Source organism: Gossypium arboreum, chromosome 12, assembly GCF_025698485.1.
Source record: "Gossypium arboreum isolate Shixiya-1 chromosome 12, ASM2569848v2, whole genome shotgun sequence".
NCBI lineage: Eukaryota > Viridiplantae > Streptophyta > Magnoliopsida > Malvales > Malvaceae > Gossypium > Gossypium arboreum.
In genome coordinates, this window is record NC_069081.1 from 14215910 (window position 1) to 14242189 (window position 26280).

Consider the following 26280-nt stretch of genomic DNA (forward strand, 5'->3'; position numbering starts at 1 on the left):
GCCTACCATATTGATCCCACAATTTCTCTAACTAATGGCACCAAAAAGCACTTGATGATAACATTAAGCACAGGTACAAAGAGTCGAAATCTCAAAGCACTCAACATAATCAAATTCATAAAAAGCTTAGAAAGTCAATTCCCCAAGACTAGAGGCCACATCCATCCAAGTTAAAGGATAGAAGGATTATTATTCTGACTAGACATCATCTTAGGCTAAAATTTGGCATACGAACAAAGCCCGGGAAAGAAAATGGGGCCAGTGACCAGCTATTCCATAGCCAAAAAGCCGATCACCCTAACACCAACTGAGCTAAAGACTAAAACAACAAAACCTACTCGAGGTCTCTTACTGGATATTTGAGCAGGCCATCAGTAACGTAGAAGCGATTAAGGGGGCGGCTCACTAGAGATGTTACTAGCGTTGAAATGCAACAACGGGGGACCGTCTACACAAAGTCGATTGTTGATCTCTCTCCTACATTGAAGATGGACAGAGGAGGAATATGGTGGTGGGTTGCCGGAAAAAAAAAAAACAACTCTTACACAAACTAAGTTGGACGATGAAACGGGAATCATTGGACCAAAACATAGCAACCAAATGTATATGGATGACGTGGAGAGAGAGATCTATCAAACACATGCCATCGTGTTTGGAGAAGCCATTAGATTTAGCCGTTACAGCTCTCCTTGAGAGAGCAAAATGAGAGAGAAAAATTAAAAAGGAAAAAGTTTAGCTTACATGTTAGGGTAAAATACCTAAAAATGTTGTTTTTTATAAAAAAAAAATACCGAATTAGGCTGGTTTTTTGAAAATTTACTAGATTAGACCGAAAAAATAAACACATCTAAGTGAACATATTTTCAACAAATTGTCAAGAAAATGCTTCCAACTGGACGCATTTTTTGTCACATCTATTGAAAACGCTTCCAGCTGAAAGCGTTTTCCATAACGGCTACCCCACCCCAACGGCTATTTCAATAGTCGTTTAACCCCCCAATGTCTCTTTTTTTCTCCCTATATAAATCCCCTAATTCTTATTCTTTTTCAACTCTCTCTCACATTCTCAATTCTCTCCCAAATTTCTCTCAATTCCCTCTTGATTATCACTCAATCTTTATTCCTCTCTCAACTCTCTCTTTTTTTTTTATTATAATTTTATTAAGATTTTTATAATTAATTTTGTATTACAATTTTTTTCATATTTATTGAAATTAGTAATGACAAAATCTCTAATTTGTTTGGATGACAAGCATATTTCGATCGATCAATTGAAAATGGTAAAAAAATATTATATTTAATCTAATTTAATTTAAATATTTTGTTGTTATACCAAAATTTAATATTTTGTATGTTTTTTATATATAGTTAGAAGATCAGATTTTGGAAACGTATATTTGTAATCTACCCGCTCCTCCATCGTCTTTAATAGAATCATACATGAGAGATGCGAGATTTTTGCACTTAGACCCCACACTAGTAAGCACGTTGGTAGAAAGGTGGAGACCCGAGACGTACACATTCTATCTTCTATGCGGCGAGTGTACTATCACACTTGGTGATGTGTAGTTACAACTCGAGTTACTAGTGGACGCGTTTTCAAATGACATGACATGAAAATGCGTCCAACTAGACTTATTTTCAGTGCATTTTTTTAATAGTGCACTGAAAACGTGCCCTACATGAAGCGTTTTCTCCCTACCAATTTTAACTCCTATAAATTTCCCACTCACCCATCAGATATCCCGGGATTCCCAGGATAATATTTTCTGAAAAATTTTGATCGATCTCAACCTGCCATAAACTACGGGTGATCAAAACTCAGATCCATTCGAAAAAATAAAAAAAATAAAAACTAAGAGTCAATTGAATCGAGTAGTTCGAGTTTCGATTTTAAATCGAATTAAATTTTACAATTTAAATAATTCGAATATACGATTGGTGTAAATACGATTGTTATAAATACCCTTTTATACCTGTCATTTTTGGAAATTTCACCAAATTGGGCTCTAAATAATTTCAAATTTTGAAAAATAGTATTAACTTTATAACTCAAAAAATTATAAAAAATATAAAGAATATATAGTTTTTTTTAAAAGTATAAAAATATTCCAAACTCTAAACCCATAAACCTAAAACAATAAAACCTACAAAACTCTAACCCTAACCTTATCTTAACAAAAACCTAAACCCTAAAATAAAATAATGCTAGCAAAAGGAAAGCACTTCCAGCTGGAAGCGGTTTCCTACAAATCCACTAAAAATGCATCCAATTGGACGCGTTTTTGTTTTTTCAGCCTAATCCTATAAATTTTTGAAAAATCGGCCTAATCCGATAATTTTTTCTAAAAAATGACATTTTTAGGAATTTTACCCTACATATTATGTTCTAAGTTTGTAGGACCTTATGCATGGTTTTACTATGTTCGTTTTTCTTATATGTTCATTGTTATTTTCATATTCATCATGATATATAATGTGATATTTTTACTATATTTAGCATTTTAATTAAGTGAACACCAATTCAATTAAAAAATATCTAGTTTTTTAATTTAAAAATAATAAATATTATTATTAGGGTATTTTGACATTTTTTATTTCTCAATGTATCTATTGGAGTGAGCCCAAGAACTAAAATCTTAGGTTAATATATATTGTGCCCTTCAACTTGTCCATTTGTACATAATTGGTACTTAATTCTTTTATAAACTTAACTGGTATTTGAACTTATAGTTCGTTACACACTTTGCCACCTTCGCACTAATGCCATTCATTTGTACTAACATGATACTAATAGCCAATCAAACAGTGATAAATGGAAGCCTCTCATTATGACATGTGGAAAACTAAAAAAAATATAATTTTTTATACTGCTTTCTGTGATAATCCTAAGATATTTCAGTTGCGTGATAACCCCGACCAACTAAGACACAATTTTACAATTTGATAAAATTATCTTCTACCTCAAAAGTAAGTAAATCAAATTTAATAAAATACATGTATATTATGAGAAAATAAAATTAATTTGGTACGGGTTCCAACAAAATATTATGTATTCAGATTGAAAATATTTAAAAAATTAAAATCAAAATTTCAAAATTTGAAATTCTAAGCATCATGATCATTTGACTTACTTGAATTCAAACTCACAATTTACTAGATATTTTAACAGTATAAAAACATGAATTTAATGAATACATGTAATAATAAAACCTAGAAACTTGTTTAATCAAAATCGGTTATCGAAATCTTAAGTTTTAAAAGCCAAAACAAAAGAAATCATCATAAACTACCCAAATTTTCTAGGTCAAACAGTTTTGACTAACTTACTTTGGAGCCTTGTATTTCTTAGCACAAGAGTCATATAACAAAAATAGTAATACCAAATGTAACGCCCTAATTTTTGGGAATTCTGTGAATGTTGGCATAGGTTTAATTATGTTAGTGGGCCTCTAGAAAGCCCAAACTTAAGATAGAACCCGACAATTTTAGTTAATTTTTGTTCCATAAGAAAAAGGGGGTGAAATTATGAAATAGGACCTATGTGAAAATGTTTGAAAATGCTATAGGCTAAATTGAAGTGGCCAAATAAATAGGAGTGCAAATAGGAGGATTTGCATGACAAACCTCCCATTTTACATGAAGTGGCCAGCCATCATGTTGTTGTAGACAAAATGTACACTTGATATCCATAATTTATGGTACAAATTGATACAAATTGATAATAGGTTAGGTAAATGTTCAATGATAATAGGTTAGGTAAATGTTCCATGATAATGGGTTAGGTAAATGTTTCATGATAATGGGTTAGGTAAATGTTTCATGATAAGAATTTCATGTCTTTTGTATTAAAGAATTAAATGGATGAAATATGAAGTTTTATTAAAAGAAAAAGGGGTGAAAAGAACAAAGTTTTGTCCATCTTTGTTCATCATAGCTGAAAGTTAGAGAAGAGAAAGGAGAGGAGAAAGCTCTTGAGTATTTGGTCATTAGGAGGAGGAAAATTGAAGGTAAGTTCTTGGTACCTTGCTTCTTATTTTGAGGTTCATGAGTTCTTCTTGATTCTACCTTAACTCTTGAAGTATATCTTGATTTTTAGTTGTGTTGTGAGCATTTAGTCATGAATTAAAATGAAGGAAATGGTTGTTGTTTCATGTTCTTTTGATGAAAAATGGAAGATAGGTGAAGTTGAGCCAAACAAATGAGCATGCATGTGCCTTAGATGCTAAAGGGAAAAATCAGCTAACATGTTGTGCTTTAAAATGATGAAATGGAGATTATACTTAAGTAAAATCATAGATATGTGATGATTGATTGGTGATATACATGTTTAAATAACAAGCATGCAAGTTAGGTGTGAAAGAGTGATTTGGTAATAAATCTGCTTGGGATAGCAACAGTAACGTGACTTTGGAAAATCACCATAAATTGTGGAAGATGAGTTAGAAGCTGCATAAATTATGTAATTAAAGCTTATTGAGTCTAGTTTCTAATGAAATAAACAAGAACATATTTTGAATTCTGTACAATGAGAAATTTGATTTGTAATGAAGGGTGGTCAGATTAGTCAAATAGTGAAACATGGGAAACTTTGAGAAAAATCTGGTATTGATTGGCCAAACCAAAAATTCTGAAAATTTTACGGATAGAAGATATATGAATCTATTTTCAGGAAAAATTAATGGTACTTGATTTGGAGTTTCATAGCTCCAGTTATAAATGATTTAGTGACTGTCGCTCAGGAAGACAGCTTGCAGTGAAATTATGATTATGTGGTAAACATTGACAAAAATTTGTTAATGAGTTGCTTATTGATTTCTTATAAGCTTACTATGATCTGTAGGTGTGGTTGGCGAATATTGTAAGGGGTTAATACGTAGTTCGTATTTGAATAGTTAGATTAACGTGTTAGTAATCCAATTGTAGGCGTTAGTGTGTGGATCTCGTCAAGATATCGTCGCAAAAGTGTGTAACCGACACCTCTCATAGACTAGATTGGCAAAAGTCGAAAAGTCGAAATGCCGAAAAGTCGGTATTTTGGGAATTTATGAGTGTGCGAATGCTCGTAAGATAGTTGGGTTTGTATGTTTGGTAATCTAAAGTAATAAACCGCAGATCGCGATTTCGTACATTTTGATAATTTGGGCTTAATGGGCCAAAGATCGGGTTCATGGGCCAACGGGCCCAATTGATAAGTATGTGCGGTAAGTGTTCGATAGTACGTAAATAGTTAGGATATGCATGAAAACCCTAAAAGTAGCTAAATTACTATAATACCTCTATGTATGGAAAATTATTGTTATACCCTAGGTGCAAAATTACCGTTATACCCCTAGGGTTAATTTTGTTGAAAAGCATGACGATCGATTCTTATGATGTATGCCATGATTATATATCATTGCATGGGGACATGGGTTATATTATGGAGGAAGCGTTACGGTGGCTATGCCACAAATATCTCGATCCGTGGCTCGCCATATATTCTGCTTCGGTGGCTCGCCACGATTATTCAGATCTGGTGACTCGTCACATTATCGATTCTGGCGACCATGCTGCAAATTACGTGGTGTGTAGCGGTTGGGTGGGTCGAGTTGTCTCCCACACGGTGTAAGGTTGGTATGGGGTGTATACGGTTGGATATGGTTGGGTTTCGCATAAACATGTAATATCTACTCGCTCATTATGGTCCTATGGGCTTTATTCTCAATTGCTCAGGCTAAGGCCAACTTATTATGTTTCGTGGGTTGAGCTGATATAGGCTATGGTTGGGTTATTTTACACACCGAGTTTCCCAAACTCACCCTTTTATTTTCATCCATGCAGTAATCCCCAACCATAGTGGGCTTGGAGTCGTGAGGGAATTTGAGTGGCCACCCGTTCGAAAGTTTGATTTTCTTCCGTGAATGGACATCCTTTTAATTACGTTTGAGGTTTTGGGCTTTTAAATGTAATAAGGCCGCTTATTTATTTTTGATGGTTTTAATATGTATTACTAAGATAGGTAATACTTATTTTAACTGTTGAAATTGGATAGCTTTAGTAGCGTTTTCAAAAACAACAATGATTTCAAAATAACACGACGACAAGTAAAGCTTCCGCAATGAAAGTATTTTCCAAAATTAATCACTTTTCCTAAAATGACTTAATCAAATCGGTTTCCTAGAAATATCCATGACGATAAGGTGTGGCAATGGCGGTATGCATGTCAGGATTGGATCCGAAGGAGCTTGGTACTTAAGCAATCGATGGACTCACCACCTCTTTTCCGGTTTCCTACCTGGTGCACAGCTTCCATTCACTTTAACCCTTAATGAATTAATCTTTTGAACATCAAGTACGATTTTCTGGACTTAAAATGGAAAAATGTTTTTAACGTTTTAATGTGGCACGTCGGATCCGGTCCTAACGTCTGGGCTGGGTTTGGGGTGTTACACCAAATGAATGTACAAACTTCATACCCTGAAAAATATCTGAATTTAGAAATAAATGAACACCTAAAAATAGATTACTAGCATGTCAAAGTTGGCTACTCGAAATTGTCAAAACTCATACAATAGAAACTTTAAAAATTATTTTCTCCTAAATTATCCTATTGAAATAGATGTCACAAACACCATTTGAAAGATCTTAAAGAAAACTTTTATTTGGTATCAATAATGTTGCTAGAAAATCACCCGAATTTGACAAACTATTAAACTAACCTAAATAAATACATGAATTTTATGAAAAATATTTTGAAAACACAAGAATTAATATCTTATTGAACTTTATATTCTAAATTATGTTATAATATTTATAATAGTATAAATATACAATTGATAGAGGTAATGAAATGTGCATAATAAAATTAAAATGTTTTAAAATTTTAAAATAAAGCTTTGCTTGAATTTTAAAATTAAAATTTTATCAATGTAATTGAAATGGGTTCAAATTCCACTAATTGCATTTTTTTTACTGTTTTTAAAATAAAAGATCAAGTACCATCCAATAATATAAATTATTTTAAATATGAAAATATAAAATTTAAACCGAATTCATATTTAATTAATTGATGAAACAAACTCAATCAAAAACTTAAATAATAACATATACGAATATTAACCTTAAAAATTTTAAATCCTCAACTTTTTAGAGGGGGAGAGTTCCTCTCTCTCTAATAGATGATCTAGGTATGAGCTAACCATGGAGTTACTCAACAAAGAAGAATTATTGGATGAAAGGATTCGACACATATATAGGGGTGAAATTAAGAAATTTATAAAAGTTATATAAACTAATGCATAATATTAACTTTTGATAAACTAATGTATACGGTTAAATTTAACTTGATTTTTTTTGAATTGGTTTATATTTCACTTTAGTTATTCATTCTTTCTTTTTTTTCTCTTATTATTCTTCCTCTACTTCAATACAAAGAAATATTTTTCGTTTGTGTTAAACATTTAGAACAAATAAATATAAACTTTAAACACATAAAGGTTTTCAGAAAGTCAATATACAAGTAGTAATTTTCTTCACAAAAGTAAAAATTAATTTAGTGTTTTTGACATAAAGGAAAGTAATATGTCAATTTTAAAATACAAGATTCAAAATAATCACACTAGCAACAACAATTTCAAAATAAAAATGATATTTAAGAAATTTAAGATTATATAAATACAATCAATCTTAATTTTTGAAAGATTATATTAATCAATCTCTAAAAATTATTACGCAATCAAAATATCTGTAATCCCGTAAAAAGTAATATCTTTAAATCATTCTTGCATAATAAAACTCTAATCTATGGTAAAAAAAAATGCAATTATTTTTCAAAAAGATTTTGTTGTGAGATGAATTATATATAAGTAAAAATTTTGTATTTCTTTTGTTTGGGGTATAATCCCTTGAGTGGCTCTGCAGATAAGAAGACACACATGGAACCCTTTGGAGAAACTTAAAAGGAGAGCAATATGTACTCAAAATGGTTTGAAAACAAACTTGAGAATGGAGTGAATTGTAAGTGTGTTATACAAAAAGAGGGTGAAATGCGTGATGCATGCAGCTTGTGACTCAGTTTTACTGGTAAGGGACATTACGTATTTGGGGACTAAAAAGTTGTAAAGATCTTCTTGCATCTACAACTAAATCTCTATATATCTATCAACTGAGATCAGAAGCATTGTTTGTAGTTTCCTCATTTCAGTCCCTTCTCTTTCTCTTTCTCTCTTTCAACTCTTAACTAAAAGACATTGGAGCCCATTCCATGCCATAAAGTCTGAATATGTGTCAAAACTAAATAAATGAAAATATGCATCATCCCCCAAAATCTTGTTGATAGGGACCCTTTTTCAATTATGATTTTGGGAGGGCCTGTAACAGACTCAACAATGTTAAGTAAACAGTAGGAAATTAACTTATTTCAGAAGGTGAATATCTATGATTGCATTACCCACATTTGGTCTTAACAGCAAAACACTTGAGTCTAAGCGGTAGCTCCACTGGCTATTTAAGCCTTAAGAGAAGATGTTCAACACTTGTTTTATTTGGGGGAATTGACTGCTCAAACCATCTTCAGTCAGTCCTGACAGTCACTTCTGGTTAAAAATGGCTACATCATTGATACTAACATTAAGTCAGCGAAGGTGATAGAAAACCATCTCTTTACAATTTGCATACAAATGTGATGTTTCTTTGTTGAATGTCTTTGGAGTGTAACTTTCCTAAACTAAGCATCATAATCCTTATATTCTTTTCTTAATCCTTCTTTGTATGTTAGCTTACCACTATCATGGAATATTCTTGGTAAAAAAGACAGGAAAAAAATAAACACAACCATATAGAAAAACAAGAGACAAACCGTTAGTTACACTATATTAAAGCCATAATTAGCTAATTGAGAAGACAATAGACATCATAATATCATGATCAATATATTGGGGATGAACAAAGATGAGGGAAAGAAATATTCATTCATCAGATAGAATCTTGTGATCTGCCTGCATATGGGTTGAGGCTGAGCTCAAGTGAGGCACGAGAACCAGTGTAGCCATCTTCAGACTTGTACCACCCAGAGTAGCAGCTGTCTAGTCTGGGCTTAATATTACTGCAAAAACCATTATCGTCTTCACTGTGCATGGGAAAGAGAGGGAGGGTCTCAATTTGTGGAGCAGCAGCTTCTTCTTCTGCATCATCTTCATCTTTTTGTCTCTCTTCCATGAATTTTTTGTGCTCAAAGAATGTGTAGGACGAAGAATAAGTAGGATCGAACCCAACCCATCCAAAGTTGTGACTCAGGGATTCGCCTACACTTGTACTACCACCACATGCTGATATTGAGCAATCCTAGTAATAATAGTCCAGAGTCAAAAAGTAGAATTTTGCTATATACTATATATTGTCCCCTTAGCTAAAGGTTGAGAGAAACTATTTGTACATATATGGATCCTTTCCTTGTGCATTATTAGGGTTGAAAAGGGAATTCATTTTGGCTTAAAAACAAACATCCAATTTGTTTGGCCTTTTTACATGGAGGAAATAAAAGTGTTGTTTCTTTTTATCGATGTTTCAAGGGATTATGGAATAACATTAGTTTGTCTTTAGCTCCTTTTCTCATTTTACATCTCATATGCATTGCACCAAGTTTTAAATTCCTACGCGAGTTAGTTAAATTTCTTATTATTTTAACAGTGTTTCAAACTAGAAATGACTAGAATGTAACTTTCAAGGCACAAAGTACATACAGCACTTAACCTAAAACTCTTTTCCATGGTTATAGACCCATAGCCATAGTTTCCTATCTGCCCAACAGTAAGAGCACCAGTTGAAGAAAGAGATGTAGGAGAATAACCTACAAAAAAAGTAATAAAATTAAGGTAAGTCCCTGGATATGATACTTTGGGAAACTAAAATAAATAGTATGTCTTCTTTATATGCGTGTATATAAAAAAAGGAAGGAGAGGGAGAAAGAAAAGAGGAAACAACCAGGACTTATGTTGGGATACTTGTTATTTGCTGCAGTGGTAGGGCTTTGCATGGGGACTTGATGATTAGTCGTGGTGGTGAACCTTTTCTTCTGCCTCTCACGAGCCTTGTGGTTCTGAAACCAATAAAAGACATTCTTGCCTTCGATTTTTCCGTACTGTCTAAGTCTAGCAGAGATCCTTTGAATCTGATCAGTACTCGGGGACCTAACTCCATTATTGTTGTAAAGGTCCTTCAATATTCTAATCTGGTCAGTGGTAGGAGTCCACCGTGCACTACTTTGCCTGCAAAGAAAGCTTCCTTTGCCGCTGCCACCACCACAATCCTCATTTGGAGCTTGTTGGTTTTGCTGTTGCTGGGGTTCCATATGGAGTGAAAGCAAGAAGAAAACAAAGAGAAGCAAACAAAGGTAACCAAGTTGGATAGAGAGAGAAGGGAATTGTAAAGAGGGGATGTAAGTGAAATTGTATGACATGGAAGAGAGCAAGGGTAATGGGATATAAAAGGAGAGATAGGGGGACAAACAGGCACATGAAAGGATGAAGAGAGGATATCTGAGAAATATCTGAGAGAGAAGGACTGAAGTTGACAGAGTGATGTTCATAAAAAGGGTAGGGACAAAAAAAGAGAGAGAGATATGCATGTGGGAGAAAGTATATGCGTGAGGTATGAATGAATGAATGGCCATGATATTAAGAGTTCATGGGGAGTTCTTTTAATATTGGAGATCTCAATATTTACCAAGGCCCAGAAAAGCTCATGAACTCAATTTGTTCTACAACATTAGAATTCACATGAAATTGAGAGAAATGCAAAAAACAACAGTTTCATTTGAGATTTTGGGGCAGTGGGGAAATGGCAAAGGTTCTTCAGATCAGTTTTCCTTTCTCATTTGAGCATATACTTATTATGTCTAAATCATTTATAATATGGCATTCACATTATGCATGGTTGGTATATAAAAAGTAATAAACTCTTAAGGAAATCATAAAATTTCATTTGGAATTCATACTAATACAAATATTATTCCACTTTTTACATGATATTGTATTATTTGAGACATAGGGTTCTAATTCTATAATTTTATCTTTTAGAAAATTACCAATTTTCCTTATAATTACTAGTTCAATTTCGCACATGATTTATATGAAGAATCAAAAGTCTCAAAACCTTAGCGTTTATGATGTCCTTTAACTATCTTCTAAATGCATATTAATTAAGATAAATGTAAGTGATAGTAATCTTTAGTTGATAGATATAACATAGCCCCATTTTGTTATGTAAATTTCAAGATCCAACTGCATGGAGATATGATCATCTTTTGATCACTTTTCTGTTACTTTGTGCAGTCGTGGCAAAGACGATGTTGAGCCATGTCACTTGGCGTATTGCGAGAGTTTTCTTTTTCTTTTTTTTTTTTCCTCATCAAGAAAAAAATAAAATATTTGACACAATATTGGAACTATTCATAATACTTTTTTTTTTGTTTTAAATAAGAGAAGAAAGGAAAATTTGTAAGAGCTTTAACAAATCTTTCAATCTTATATATATTTTTAATTAGTTCAATTTAGTATTCGCATTTTTATTCCGTTAATGTTGTGTGGTAAGTTGGGCTATAGTGAAAAAAACATAAGTGTTTCGCAATATTTTTCTTTTATTTTTTATTTTTGGAGAAAGAGAGGTGACACGTTTTTTATTAAATAAGAGAAGAAAAGAAATTTCGTGAGAGTTTTAACAAATCTTCCAATATGGTATTTTACTTTTAATTTGTCCAATTTAATACATGCACTTTTATTTTGTGTATTATCTTAGTACTATAATCTAACAATATTAATTTCTGTAAGAAATTAGCATGTAACCCACTAATAGACTGACACATGATAGGTTGGGCTAGATAAAAAATTTCTTTTTATCATTTTAAAGGTCAAAATCACTAAAAAGTTCAAATAAATATATATTCAAATTTATGTTCGGCTAAATTTCGGGAAAAAGCCAATTTTTTAAAAATAATTAGGGTTTTAAACTCTTTGTTGGGATATTTAGGGAAGTAGGTCAATTTTGGAGAGAGAAAGTGAAAACGAGTCTAGTAGGACGCATTTTTTTGTAAGACGCGCTTGTGTGGCTGAAAGCGCGTCCTGCTTGTCAGTTGAAAATGCATCCTGTTGGACGCACTTTCATTTTCTCTCTCCTAGACCATTTTTAAGGGTTTAGGGTTTTTTAAGAGTTTAAGGTTTTTGTAGGGTTTAGGAATTTTGTTTTTTGTAGGGTTTAGGTTTGGAAATTTGTTGAGAAAGATTTATTTGTGTTTGAGGTAGACATTGTGAAAGCTTAAAGGTATATTTGAGTTTACGGTGATGCAACAACACTTGGAGACCCATACATTTCATCTATCGTATTGGGATGGAACCATTGCATTAGAAGCTTATCTCATTGCAACTCAAGCTCCGAGTTCACAATGCTTATATGGTCACAGGTTGAAATATAACTAGGGCTCCTACTTGAAGGATGTTAATGTGCGGTTACGAGTTGGAGTATAACTCGAGAACCTAGTTGATAGTGGTTATGCAATCATGGGTTCAAATTTCATCTCTTTAAAAGATGATGGTTTGTAAACTCGATACATAAGTTTGAGATCATAATTATAGGAAAAAACTGAAGGACTTTCTAGTATAACCAAATTAATCTTTTTCTCCATCTCCACCAAAAGGAGTATCTTTAACTTCCCTATCCGAAACCTATGACATAGTTGGATGCTAGAGAACTTGTCAGGGGGAGTGATTGTGGCGGTGGAAAAAAGGTAAAACTCAAGTTGGGGTGACAACAGTTGTAGTTATTAATGAGTTCTTTAATCACAACAACCATTGTCTACATGAAAGGATCTTCACCTTTCTTCACCGATAAGGTCACTCCTCCTTTGAAAATCCTCTTGCCTCAACTCTGTCACAGGTTTTGAAGAAAATGAAGGTATGATACTACATTTGGTGGAGATAGAGAAAAAGATTAAGGTGATTATACTGGAAAGCCCTAGTGTTTCCCCATGATTATGATGTCAAACTTATGTATCAAGTTTACAAACCATCCTATTTTGGTGAGGTGGAACTTGAAACCATGATCGCATAACCATTGTCAACTAGGCTCTCGAGTTATACTCCAACTCATGACCGCACATTAACATCTACTAAGTACAGGAGCCCTAGTTATACTTCAACCCGTGATCATATAAGTACTGCGAAATCTGAGCCTGAGTTGCAATGTATGGGCTTCTAAGGCAATGGTTCCATTCCAACACGGCAAATGAAATGTATTGGTCTCCGACTGCCATCGCATCAACATAAACTCAAACACACCTTAAAGCTAGCACATTGTCTCCCTCAAACACAAATAAATCTTTTTGTCGAAATATTTCAACACTTAACAAAAATAAATTTGGAGAGAATTTTTTAGGGATGAGAGGTGGTGGATGAAAGAGTTTGTGGGAGTAGGGGGAGTAAAACCCCCTTTATATAGGCAGCCGGGTGGGTAAGAATTGAAAAAAAAACAAAAGATGTAACATCTAAATCTGAAATTATCTCGAGATTTCCGGGACGTTTGAAAATTGAGGATGGGGATTCCTAATTTATGGAAAGTTTTCATGGGTTTGGTTGTTGGTTGAAAAATGGAGGGGAAATGCGCATCACAGGATGCGTTTTCAGTTGAGGTGGCAGAAAATTTTACTGAAAGAGTGCCCTGTATGACGTGTTTTTAGCTGACATGGCTACCATGCAAGTTAAAAATGCATTCTAGGCGCATTTTCAATGAATATTTCTGCCACCTCAACTAAAAATGAAACACATGGGGCACGTTTCCCCCTCTCTTTTTCAACCCCCACTCCAACCCGTGAAACTTTCTAGAAGCTAGGAATCTCCATCTTAATTTTTCAAACATCCCGAGAATCTCGAAATAATTTCGAATACGTGTGCTACATCTTTTATTTTTTTTAATCTAAAATTTTTTAACAATAAGCATTTTTCTTAAAAACTACTCAAACTTGTGATGTCCAATATTTTCATTGCTTTTCATTTTTTGGTAGATTGTGAATATTGATATATTATTGGTGTAACATACAATACAATACAAAATAAACAATTTTTTTTCATTTTTTTGTAGATTGCAAAAAAAAATAAGTATACATTATTGATTTCAAAGACATTATGGGTGGAGAAATTTTAATACAATACAAATTAAAATTTAACCAACTAAAAGAAAATTTACATGACAAAACTTTTGAGGAAAAAAATCATCGACATTGTCGGGCCGAATGTGTGCCACAACCTGGTAGGTGTTAGTTGAGAGACAGATTTCTTCATACAAGTTGGGGTTCTGACTTCTAATCTTTATCTTCATCGTCTTCGTCTTCGCCTCGAGCTCTATTTCTATATTCATCTCCTTCCTCCGTGGTTGAGTATGGTGTCCTTCTTCGTTGCCATCGTATGTCCTACATTCCATAACAGGTCGTTGCAAGGATGAACCACCTAGGTAGAACAGTGATGTCGGGGGTGTTTACGACACTATCGGTGGATAAGTGTATGGTGTCGCATAACTCAACTACAGATAAAATGTTGGAATTATCAGAAGTGGTAGATACATCGGTGTTGTCGGCATTGGAGTGTAATATGGTGCTGTGGACGAAGGTGGTGCAAAAACACATACATACAAAAGGTGTTAAAGTAAGGTATGGTGGTGCATAGTGTGGTGCTTGTATAAAAATAACGGGGCTAGTGAAAGTAGCACCAGAATAATATGAACCATACTGATCGAGAGGTGGTACAACCTTCAGTGCCTCATGTTGGGTTGGAGCTGATAGTGATTTCGTCGAGGCATGTATTCCAGACCTAGGATTGAGCTGGGGTCATCTTGGCCTCCTAGTATGACATTGCCTAGTCCTTGCCTCCTCCGATAGAATGTATGGCTTGCCATGATATCTGAACCATGGCATGTAGTTCGGAGAGTTTTTCGATTCTGGAGCAAGAAATGGTTCACGACTAGGTATGAAATCGTCCCTATGCACCTAAATGTTGATATATTACCCGTGGAATTTAGGCTAATCTTCGTCGATTCTCCCTTGCAAGTTGACCTTGCATTGTGCTTCTATGTCTTGGGGTGATGGCGAAATAGTTTGCCTAAACCTAAATTGTTGTATCACTCGATCAGATTCATACATCTCCATAGTTACGTAAACTATAAATGACACCTTCACATGCCAGATATTGAGAGGCCAAAAATTTAGCCAGGATGCATGCTTGAATTCTCATATTTGCGTATGAAATCCATTCAAACTATAGCACGAAATAATAAATTTTATTATGTACATAATATTAAATTTCAAATCCTTAGGTAAATATAATATAATTGGAAATTTTAAAAACTAATCTCAGCTTTTGATCGTTAATCTAACAATAGCCGGATATCGTCGAGCTCCTCTTTTAGTCCCACATGACTTACGTGATTGTTCCACATATTCAAATAATATGTTATTTCAAAAATATAATAATGAAAAAAATATTATTATAACTAGATTATCAAAGGAATTTTACCTTGTACAAGTGGGAAAGTATAAGGGGCGTCGAGTTAGGGACATAAAAATAATAGCTGGTACCATGCCTATGACTGTAGAAGGAGTATGCAACGATTTTAATTTTTATGGTTGCGCCGCTTGGCACATCTCTCGGTACAACGTGACTAATACGATTGACGTCCAACTGAGTTGACCCGCTTTTTTCAAGTCGAAGAGTTGTAATAGTCACCTTACATGGACTAGATTTTGAGATTTCTCGGGCTTTAAAACACCACTAATTAACCTCAGGATGAATGCTCGGGCATGTTGTTCTCTTTCAAGGGCATTCGAGGTGTCGTCGAGATAACTAAAATTATCTTCCAGCTATTTCATCTCTATCTGACTACCAAAAAACTTATCTGACGCCTTACTAATAGCTATTTGCAAATGTTGCTCCAACTGTCAACGGCCACTGATCCCGTAACGGCTGACCCATCTACTGGTAAACCGAGTTGTAAAGCTATGTCCTTGTGTGTAATTGTACACTCACCGCATGAAAGATCGAATATGTGAGTCTCAGGTCTCTATCTTTCCACCAATGCGCTGATAAGTGTGGGATCTAATCTACACCCCTATAGCATACGAGACACGTGCAAGAATCCTGCCTCTTGCAAGTATCGTTCAATTACACGCAGTGCCCTTGATGATAGATTGTGTATGTACGTCTACAAAATTCGATCTTCAGCCTGAATATAAAAAATAAAAAAATATAAATTTAATAATATTTACAATTTAATAATGAATTTAATTAAAATTTAAAAAATAAAAATATTTTCTAAGCATTTACAATTGGACGCAGGAAATATAGTTGTTATCAAAATGAATAAGAGTATTTGTCATTACAAAAATAAATTAAAATGAATAAAATAAGAAATATAAAATTAAAACAACAATAATTTTAGAGACATTGAATAATAAAAATTTGAGAGTTAAAAACTTGAGAGAATTGGATTTTAATGAAAATAGAGAAAATAACTAGAGTTTATTTAACAAATAAACTAGCCGTTTTATAGCGATTGGAGTTTATGACTATTGGAATATTACCATTGCGAAAATGAGCATTGTAGGACGTGCTTTCCTGCCACATAAGAAAAAAACAAGTTCTCTCTCAAAATCGCCTTATTTCCCTAAATATATCAGAAAATGATCTAATTTTTTTTAAATTGATTTTTTTTTATAAAAATTAGCCATTATGTTCTTTCCTTCAATGTATCATTTATTTTCTTTCTTTCTACTTTTTCTCTTCTTTCTTCCACCATAAGCTTTAGCCACCACCACCTTTATGCCATATGGAGGACTTCCATCTCACTCTGAAACGAAGACCATCATTCCCTTTTTCTCTTTCTTGGTTTGGATTTTCCCAAAAACAACTAAAAAATCCATGAAACTCCTAGCAAAATTTTGAAACAAAAAACCCAATTCGTCATTGTTGGATCGTATGTGCTCGGGATATTTTACTCTCTTTCAGCTCTTCTACACCCTCACTGTTGGATCTTCAAGAGGTGAACTCGAACCTCTTGAATTGATAACGGCGAAATCAATTGTTTTATCTTTTCTTTCTGATATCTATATCTATCTTTTCTTTATTAGGTTTTCTTTTCTTCTTTTTGGTTGTTTTGCTTCTTCTGTAGTAATTTGGTTCAAGCCAAATGTATTGTTGGTGAGGAATTTCAAGATTAAGCTTGAATACGGTTTTTGGTTTCAAGTATTTATGGGTTTAAGTCCTTGAAAACTAATTTCAACCTTTTCAAAGGCAAAAAGGAACAAAAGTAAAAAGGAGATATATAACAACCTTAAAAATTAATTTTTGGGTTTAAGTCCTTGAATACTAGCCGAATCTAAATCTCGAAAACTGTTGTTTAGGAATGGCAACCTTCAATGATGCTGGTGGGTTTAAAGTTAGTGACTGAGAAAAAAATGATAAATACAAACAAAAAAACAAAAAAAGGAAAAAAAGAAAAGGAAATTAAATTTCTTAAAAATACAAAAAAAAAAAAAGAAAGAAAAAAGCAAAGAAAATAACAAAAAGAATAGTAAAGAAATTAACATACAATTTTCTTATAAGTGATGAAAATCTAAATTTTCTAATTTATCGAAGATGGAAGAGAAATGGAGGCCTTGCAGGAAATTGAAAGGGCTGCACGATTTTATTTTCTAAATTTGTTTTCAGCAGGGGATAGGGGAAACTATGACCATTTGATGACAGGGATAGATCGGTGTGTTAGCGAGGAGGACAAAAGAAAGCTTACAACAACATACACAAAAGAGGAGATTTAAGAAGCAGTGTTTGCCATGGGACCCATAAAGGCACCAGGAGAAGATGGATTTCCAGGTCTCTTTTATCAGAAATGCTGGCATATTGTTGGAAAGGATGTCACCTCCTTTTGTTTACAACTCCTTAATGGGGACATGGATGTGACCTCTTTTAATTCTACTAATATAATGCTTATTCTAAAAGTTTCCAATCCTTCAAATATGATGCAGTTTAGGCCGATTAGTCTATGTAATGTACTTTAAAAAATTCTGGCCATGGTAATTGCAAATCGGCTTAGAGGGGTTATTGAGAAATGTATTGATGGTGTGCAGAGTGCCTTTGTGCCAGGACACTTAATTTCAGATAATGTCTTATTAGCCTATGAATTATTGCATATGCTAAAACACAAGAGATTGGGGAAGAAGGGCTTTATGGCAGTTAAACTCGACATGAGTAAAGCATATGATAAGGTTGAATGGAATTTCATAAAGGAGATAATGCTGCGAATGGGATTTGACCAAAAATGGGTTGATGATCTTATGAAATGTGTAACTACGGTTTCTTATTCAGTGGTCATTAATGGGCATATTGGAGAAAAGTTTCTACCTACCAAAGGCCTTCGATAGGGTGATCCTCTAAGTCCGTTCCTATTTCTTTTATGTGGGGAGGGTCTTTCGAGTTTACTAAGACTTGCTACAAATGAGGGATTTTTCAAAGGTGTTAAGGTTAGTAGAAGTAGTCCACCGATTTCCCACCTTCTATTTGCCGATGATTGTATTTTATTTGGGGAGGCTACAACCAGGGGAGCAAACTTATTTAAGGATATCCTACGCGAATATAGATCATGTTCGGGTCAATGCGTGAATTTTAAAAAATCAACGATATTTTTTAGTAGGAATACTACAGAGGAAGATAGAAAATTAGTTGTCAACTTAATGGGGGTTTGCAGCTCGAACAAACCAGAACGATATCTAGGGTTACCAAATATGGTGGGTCGGAGGAAAAAGGAATCTTTTCAAAATCTGAAGGATCGCCTTAAAAAACATATTGATAATTGGAGTAATAGGTTCTTATCTCAAGGTGGAAAAGAAATTTTTATAAAATCCATTATCCAGGCCATACCTACTTATACGATGGCTTGTTTTTTATTACTTAAAACTCTAAATGATGAACTTGAAAGTATCGTTGTAAAGTTCTGGTGGCAAAAGGGACATGGAAAAAAGGGTATTCATTGGTGCATTTGGAAAAACCTTTGTTTTTTGAAAGAAAATGGTGGATTAGGTTTTCGAAAATCTGGTCAATTTAAAATTGCGTTATTAGCCAAATAAGGCTGGCATCTTATTACTTATTCGAATTCATTATTGGCCAGAGTTTTAAAAGAAAAATATTATCCCCGATTAAATTTTCTAAATGTAGAGTTGGGAAGTTTACCTTCACTTACCTAGAAGAGTATTTGGGTTGTAAAGGGACTTTTCCAAAGAGGGCTGTGCTGAAGAGTGGGCAGAGGGGATAACATTTCAATTTGGGACGATAGTTGGATTCAGGGGATCGACAAAGTGGAAGGGCACAATAGAACAGAAAATGAGGAGTTATAGTCAGTTTCAGATCTCATCGACATTCCAAACAAGAAGTGAAAGACGGAGTTGATTTACGATACCTTTTCAACGAAAATTCCGAAGAAAATTTTACAGATCCCACTTGCAGAGATGGATCATGAAGATATTCAAGTCTGGAAAGGATAACCGTCTGGGGAATTCTTAGTTTGAAGTGCCTATAAACTATTACAAGGGGCTAATTCAGATCCTAGTAACTTCTTATTACAAACCGAAACTAAAAATTTTTACAAAAAATTATGGGGTTTACAGTTTCCTTCAAAAATTACTATAACTATCTGGCGAATCTCTTGGGATTTTATCCCCTATCTAGCAAATCTCAGATACAAAATAATTACTGCAAGTGACAGATGCCCCCGTTGCTATTCTGGGGTTGAAGACAGTCCTCATATTTTCCGTCAATGCTCTGTAACAATAGAAGTATGGCAGTGTTTACATCTATCTTGGGCCATGAACAATATGAATCAAAATCTATGGGAGTGGCTCACTTGGGTTTTCAAGAGAGGAACTGAGAACCAATGCCGCCTTTTCTGTATTGCTTTACGGCTAATCTGGTTTTCCAGGAATCAGCTCATGCACGAGAAGAAAGAAATGAAAGGGAGAGAACTTGTTCAATGAATACAGGGGTATATGGAAGAAAATGAAGGAGTGAGAGAAATTCAGACCCTTTTAAACACAAGCAAAAATCACAGAGTTCAAGAGGACATACCGAGAATAACGATCTAGTTTGATGCGGCGTTCGACAATCGAAACTTCAAATCAGTGACAGGTTTGGTGGTTTGGGGACTGATGGGCAAACTCCTGGTCTTAAAATCGACCCTTCACAACAATATCCCTTTCCCGTTTGTAGTTGAAGCATTCGCATACTTGGAAGGTTTAAAGTTAGGGATAACCATGGGTATACAATCGGTTATAATCATGGGGGATTGCAGAACAGTAATTAAAAAAATGTCAAGTGTCTTCAACAAATAAATCAGAGATTGGAGCGATCATAAAAGACATTCAGAATAAGAAATCATGCTTTCAAGAGATTATCTTTCAGCATATCCATAGATCAGAGAACTGGCAAGCAAACAGATTCGTAAAGAATGCTCTAAAAAGTGGAGAGATCTCTTACTTGGTAGGAGAGGAGTTGAATCGGTACCTTTTAGTCTCGGAGGAAAGATGGGCACAAAGTTCAGATTGAAGGAGAGGGTGAAGAATCTGATTTCAAAAAGGGATAGTAAATAAAAGCTTTATTCTTGTTATTGCTATCATCAAAACTGATAGGTGCTTTGAAATGACAAATCAATTAATGGTAGTGGAGGCCAGCCATTTGAGTTGACTGAGTAGACAATTAGTTTCTTGTTTTCATTCAGATGCATTTACTGCTTATTGTTTCTTTTAAGTTACGTTTATTTTACAGCTTTTTAGGAAGGCTTCATTAATCCATAATATAATGGGGCCGGATTTGGTTTAGGTTTGATGTATTAGGCCTGGGCCTAAGGGTCTTTGTTGGGTCTTTATGTTTTTCTTTTCTATTTTTTTAAATAATATACTTAGTCAATTGATTTAAAAAAAAGTCTAATTTAGATTTAATCTTGAGTTTTTAAAATTAGAATGAGAAAGATAGAAAAAATTACATTTTATTACCATAAAAATGTTTTATCTAATAATTTTGACTTTTTTTTTCTTAGCCCACAATACCACGTGGTATTCTTTCAATGGGCCTTGAGTAATTTTGACAAAAATTAATTATGTTAGATCAGAATATTAATAAATTCGATAAAATTAAAAGTACAAGTACCACATCAAAAGATTTATTAAAATATAGGGTAGTTTTGTCATTAACCCAAATTCAGGTTTAAGTATTTGAAAACATTTTAGTTTAAATATTTGAAACATATATTTTATATATATTAAAAAAGATTCTAATTTGTTTTAAAATTTGTATAGCTTTAAATATGTTTATAATTTTGGACTTTTTCAAATTTTAGAATTAAGTACTCTTAATACTTTTACATATTTTAAATGATTTGTTAACATGACATATAACATCAAATAGTGTCACATCAACATTTAAGTATATGTGGCAAGTTACATTAGCGTTGATCGTTGGTCAACTAATGGACACATCAAAGTTTCCATCCAAAAATTACCAATTTGAATAAAAAATGCAACAATAAAAGTGCAATAAAAAAAGAATTAAGATGGTATTGAAAAAATTGGTAAAAATTAATGGCAAAATTTGTAATTAAGTCTAAAAAAGTTGTGATAAATTACACCCTAGAAGAAAGACGAGGAATAACCTTATCCTTGTCGGTTTTTGTTATGGAGTGAAGGAATTATAGTATTAAATTACGATTCCAGAATCCGTTGCAGATGTGATTGCGGTGTTGCAGTTACGAATTCTGTCACAAATGTGATTGGAGTGTCGCGGTTGTGACTATCGCAGACGTTACGTAATGCATAACGGTTGTTGCGGGCGTGATTTTATTAAAAAAAATCACAATTGTTCTAAAACATTATACTTGTACATTTTAAAATCATGTTTTACTATTCTAATATTAATGATACTTTTTATGAGTTTTATTTAATTTGTAAAATTAAAAAATATAATTTACTTATATATTTTCTTTTGAAGAAAAAAGCCCTTTGCTCCTTATCATATACTATTGAATTTTGTGTTGATTTTTTACTACTAATCCTTGGTTATTAACATTAACTATTGAATAATTAACCTTATTCTTTTGACTCCTAAAGTTCATTAATATAAACTATTACCTTAACCCGAAAACGTAAATAATTTTTGTTATATTTTTATTCATTGAATAATTCAATCATAGTTTTATTTATAACTTTTGAAAAATAATTTCCTCGTGTGATTTTCCCTATAATTTTTGTAACATAAATATTAAATCCTTTGAACCGCATTGCACATTGTAGCATTACATAATAGATTTTAACTGCAGAAATTGTGATGCGATTCTTTTATTGTGTTGCACCAATATTATAGTATGATGACTTAAAAAACCTTCATCGTTCTAAAAGGAGATATTTTAATCTCCATGAAATCAACCTGTAATAGTCTATTCCTTTTATCTCTATAATTCTGATTGCTACTGCAACCTCTACATCTCTTTCTCTTTTTCTTTCCTTCTTTCAAACTAACTTTCTCAGATTGTATTATTTGTTTGATTTTGACATTACCATCATGAGATTTCCACTCCTTATCATGCATTGGTTTTCTAGCTCTTCCCAAACACACACTCTTTTTTTCCACGTGGGTTGTTGGTGTGTTGTTTCTTTAGCTATACAGTAAATTCTAGTTGAGTAGTATTAATCGACTTTTTGGCTATGATTTTCCATTGAAAATCCCTCTCTTTTTTTTTTTCTAAAGATTATTTTCTTTTATCCAAAATTCTCTAATTGATGAGGCTACTTACCTTATAAGAAGTGACCTAGAAGAGTTGTAATCAACTATGGTACATTTGCTTTTCTTTCCATATCTCTAAACATAAAATCACAATATCATTTCATATCTCCTCTTTCTCTATCTGTTGTATTCTCTCATCAATCTTAGCTACCGCTGTATGCCTAACATTAAATAAATAAACTCCCAATTTTTTTTGGCTATTTCTTTTTATCTTATTAAATTCTAAACAACCTAATCAATGACTATAGTTTAAGGCAAACCCCAACCACAATCTTTTTTATCAATGAAAGTAGGGGTGTAAAAGCATTTCGAGCTTGAAACAAAACTTAATAAGAATGGATGATAATACACTGAAGTTTGATAAGAAACAATGCTTTAATTATATATACCAGTTACTAAGAATGGATGATAATACACTGAAGTTTGATAAGAAACAATGTTTTAATTATATATACCAGTTAGGTTTCTTTTGGCTATGACAATAATATATTTGGTTTAGACCACATATTCTTCTTCTAATTGCATTTTGACTGAATCTTTACGCTTACCAGTGAACATGTTGTTTTCAATTTTCAACTTTAGCCTTGCAGGGTAAAATGTTTTCTTTTTTCTTTTTAATTTGGAATATTATTTGTTTAATTTCTCATCCATTTCATTTGTCCTTCACCAACTAGCATGGTACATTATATAGAGAGAGGGAAAAGGATCCACATGCAATGTGAGAGATATAATGACATCGTTGGTTCATTGGAATCAAATAGAGTTGGAATTGAATAATTATTTGGTGAAAATAAAATAGAGATGTAATAGGTATTACATAATTTTGTTGATTGAATAAAATAGATATGTAATGGTATTAATTTGGTGAATAAAGAGACCTAATCAAATTAGTCACTTTAGCTCCTATATTATTAAAAGAATCAAATAAATTTAAATTGGAATAGATTTAACATTTCTTGTTTTAAAATATCAATTATTGTTAAGGAGTTAATATTTTTAAAGTTTTATAGTTCGCAAATGAAATATTTTGTTTGGAATTAAAGCGCAATTGAAAAAATTCAAGACATTTTTTATACAAGAAATGTTAACTTTGTTACAAATTGGACTTATTTAATTTTTTAATAGTATAAGTACTAAATTGATCCAATCCTTGTAATCTGAGAGACTTCCCAAGTATTTTAACTGTATTAATTACTTGATTGAGTAAAATATTCTTACAAATAAACTAAGGAATCAACTCAAAAGGAAAAATTTTATCATTTCATCAAAATTTAAATTTTATTATATTATTATTTCATATCTAATAAAGTTTTTAAAATATATTATATTTACTAAGGGTGCATTTAGAAAGCCATATAATAAGTGGATTTGGATATTATCGTTTGTAAATTATATGTGTGATATGTTTGGATAATCATTGTAATAAATGAGTTTTGTTATGATGCTCACTATTATCGACTCGTAACCCGATTAGGACTAGTCGGGTTCTACACAGTTTGTACTTTAAGGTCATGTGACACTATGAGTTCGTGTGTAAGGCACTCGCACCCTCCCATGAGATCGCATGATGTGGGTTTGCATGCCATCGCATAAGCTAACCCACATTGTATAAACATGTGTTAAACCTAGAGTAGTGTACGTGTCGACATGCATGGAGCCTACCTCCGACATCACATCTATGTCCAATAATAATATCATACACAACTTCACTATGTAAAGGATACACATAGAAACACTCAACAAATTGGTGCGGTGAGCATGGATAGACTTCCAATCTCAAGATTTTCAATTTGATAAAAAGCCAAAATGACTCACCCCAACGAGAATTTCCCTACCAATTTCCCATTAGGACAGCAAGGAGGTTTTGGCACTGGCAATCAACCCAGCAAGATAGACCTTTTTACTGGTTGGTTTGCTGGCCAGCCAAAGAACATGGGTAACTCAGGCCATACAGGTGCTTCCAACTCTTTCAATCCCAACACTCCCTCAGGTCAGGGACCGTCATTTCCCTCTGATCAGGGAGCATCGTTGTAACACCCCTAACCCGTATTCGTCGCCAGAACAGGGTTATAGAGAATTACCATAATTTACAGAACAAATAAACAGATATTTCATATCATATAGCATTCATATTAGAAACTAGTTGTAATAAAGCATAATGTCCCTTATGTGAGCCCTCGAGGCCCAAAATACACATTAAAAACAAGTTGGGACTAAACCGGGTACTTAAAGAATTTTTTGGAAAACAGTAAAATTTTTTAAAGATGCAGGGGATACGCGCCCATGTGGCCAAGCCGTGTGGCTCACACGATCAAAAGACACACTCGTGTCTCAGGCCATGTGGGCATTCAAAATAGGGGCACACGGTTATGTCCCAGCCCGTGTCCATACCTGTGTAACTCTCTGACTTGGGTCACACTGCCAAGTCACATGCCCGTGTGCTAGGCCGTGTTGAGTATGCTGACTTGAGAAATTTAAAAGATACAGGGGACACACGGTCGTGTCACCTAGCCGTATGTCACACACGGCTGAGACACACACCCGTGTCTCTGCCCGTGTGGGCAAAAATAGACTGTTTTCAAGCCACATTTTTCACCCCATTTATCATCAACCTAACACAACACTTTAGCACAATATCAAGCCATAACAAGACATTCAAATCAAGCCAAAAACAAGTTTTATACATAACATATCACCACATATATCCAAGTATTCAAACTTACCAAATTGACCAAATACACATATATGCATATATTTTACCAAAATACTATCTTATACCAATCATCAATATGCTTATAAATTATACCTCATTCAACCACCTCAAGCACACATTAAACATGATAAGGCCACAAGTATATATACATCAAAATATACCAAATATAAGTCATACAAATGGCTAATATCAATAAAATATTTGTATGCCATCATTGGTTAAATTAACCTATACATGTCATTATAACCAAAATTAGTTTACTATATGTACTGAAAAGGCCAATGAATAGTGTAAAGTAGCTTCGACCAACTTCTAGCCAAATCGAGCTTCTGAATTACTATAAAACATGAGAAATAAAATAGAGTAAGCATTTAAGCTTAGTAAGTTCGTATAACGTGGAATTTAACTTACCATTTATTCACATTTAAGGTAAGCATTCATAACATATCCAAACCAATTTGGCCAAAAGCTTATACACATATCCTCAACATGTTAGCCATGTGAATCTCATGTAATATTCCATAAACATGGGTGAACATAATCACCAAGCAAGTTCCATATACATGTATCATCCCATTTCATGTTTCAATATATCATGAAAGATCATTTCCATGTATTTCACATAAATTCCAGTAACAGTTCATGTCATTCTCATAAAATCTCTTAATAGAACTATGCTCGTTAAACCATTTAAAATATCATTGGATACACGGGAAGTATACACAAAGC

The 26280-nt window shown here is 33.3% G+C and overlaps 1 protein-coding gene and 1 long non-coding RNA gene across 2 annotated transcripts; both read right to left on the minus strand.

The window, feature by feature from the left end:
• Window positions 1-8955: 8955 nt before the first annotated feature.
• Window positions 8956-10436, minus strand: LOC108477877 (protein WUSCHEL). The gene is made up of 3 exons (XM_053022885.1): window positions 9964-10436; window positions 9723-9829; window positions 8956-9324 (listed from the first exon to the last, which is right to left on the minus strand). Exons 1-3 carry the CDS (start codon window positions 10328-10330, stop codon window positions 8956-8958), a joined length of 843 nt encoding a protein of 280 aa, XP_052878845.1. The 5' UTR covers window positions 10331-10436.
• Window positions 10437-19468: 9032 nt separating this feature from the next.
• LOC128285159 (uncharacterized) lies at window positions 19469-20127 on the minus strand. Its single transcript, XR_008275583.1, has 2 exons — window positions 19912-20127; window positions 19469-19829 (listed from the first exon to the last, which is right to left on the minus strand). It is a non-coding gene; the product is annotated as an uncharacterized LOC128285159 (long non-coding RNA).
• Window positions 20128-26280: the final 6153 nt, after the last annotated feature.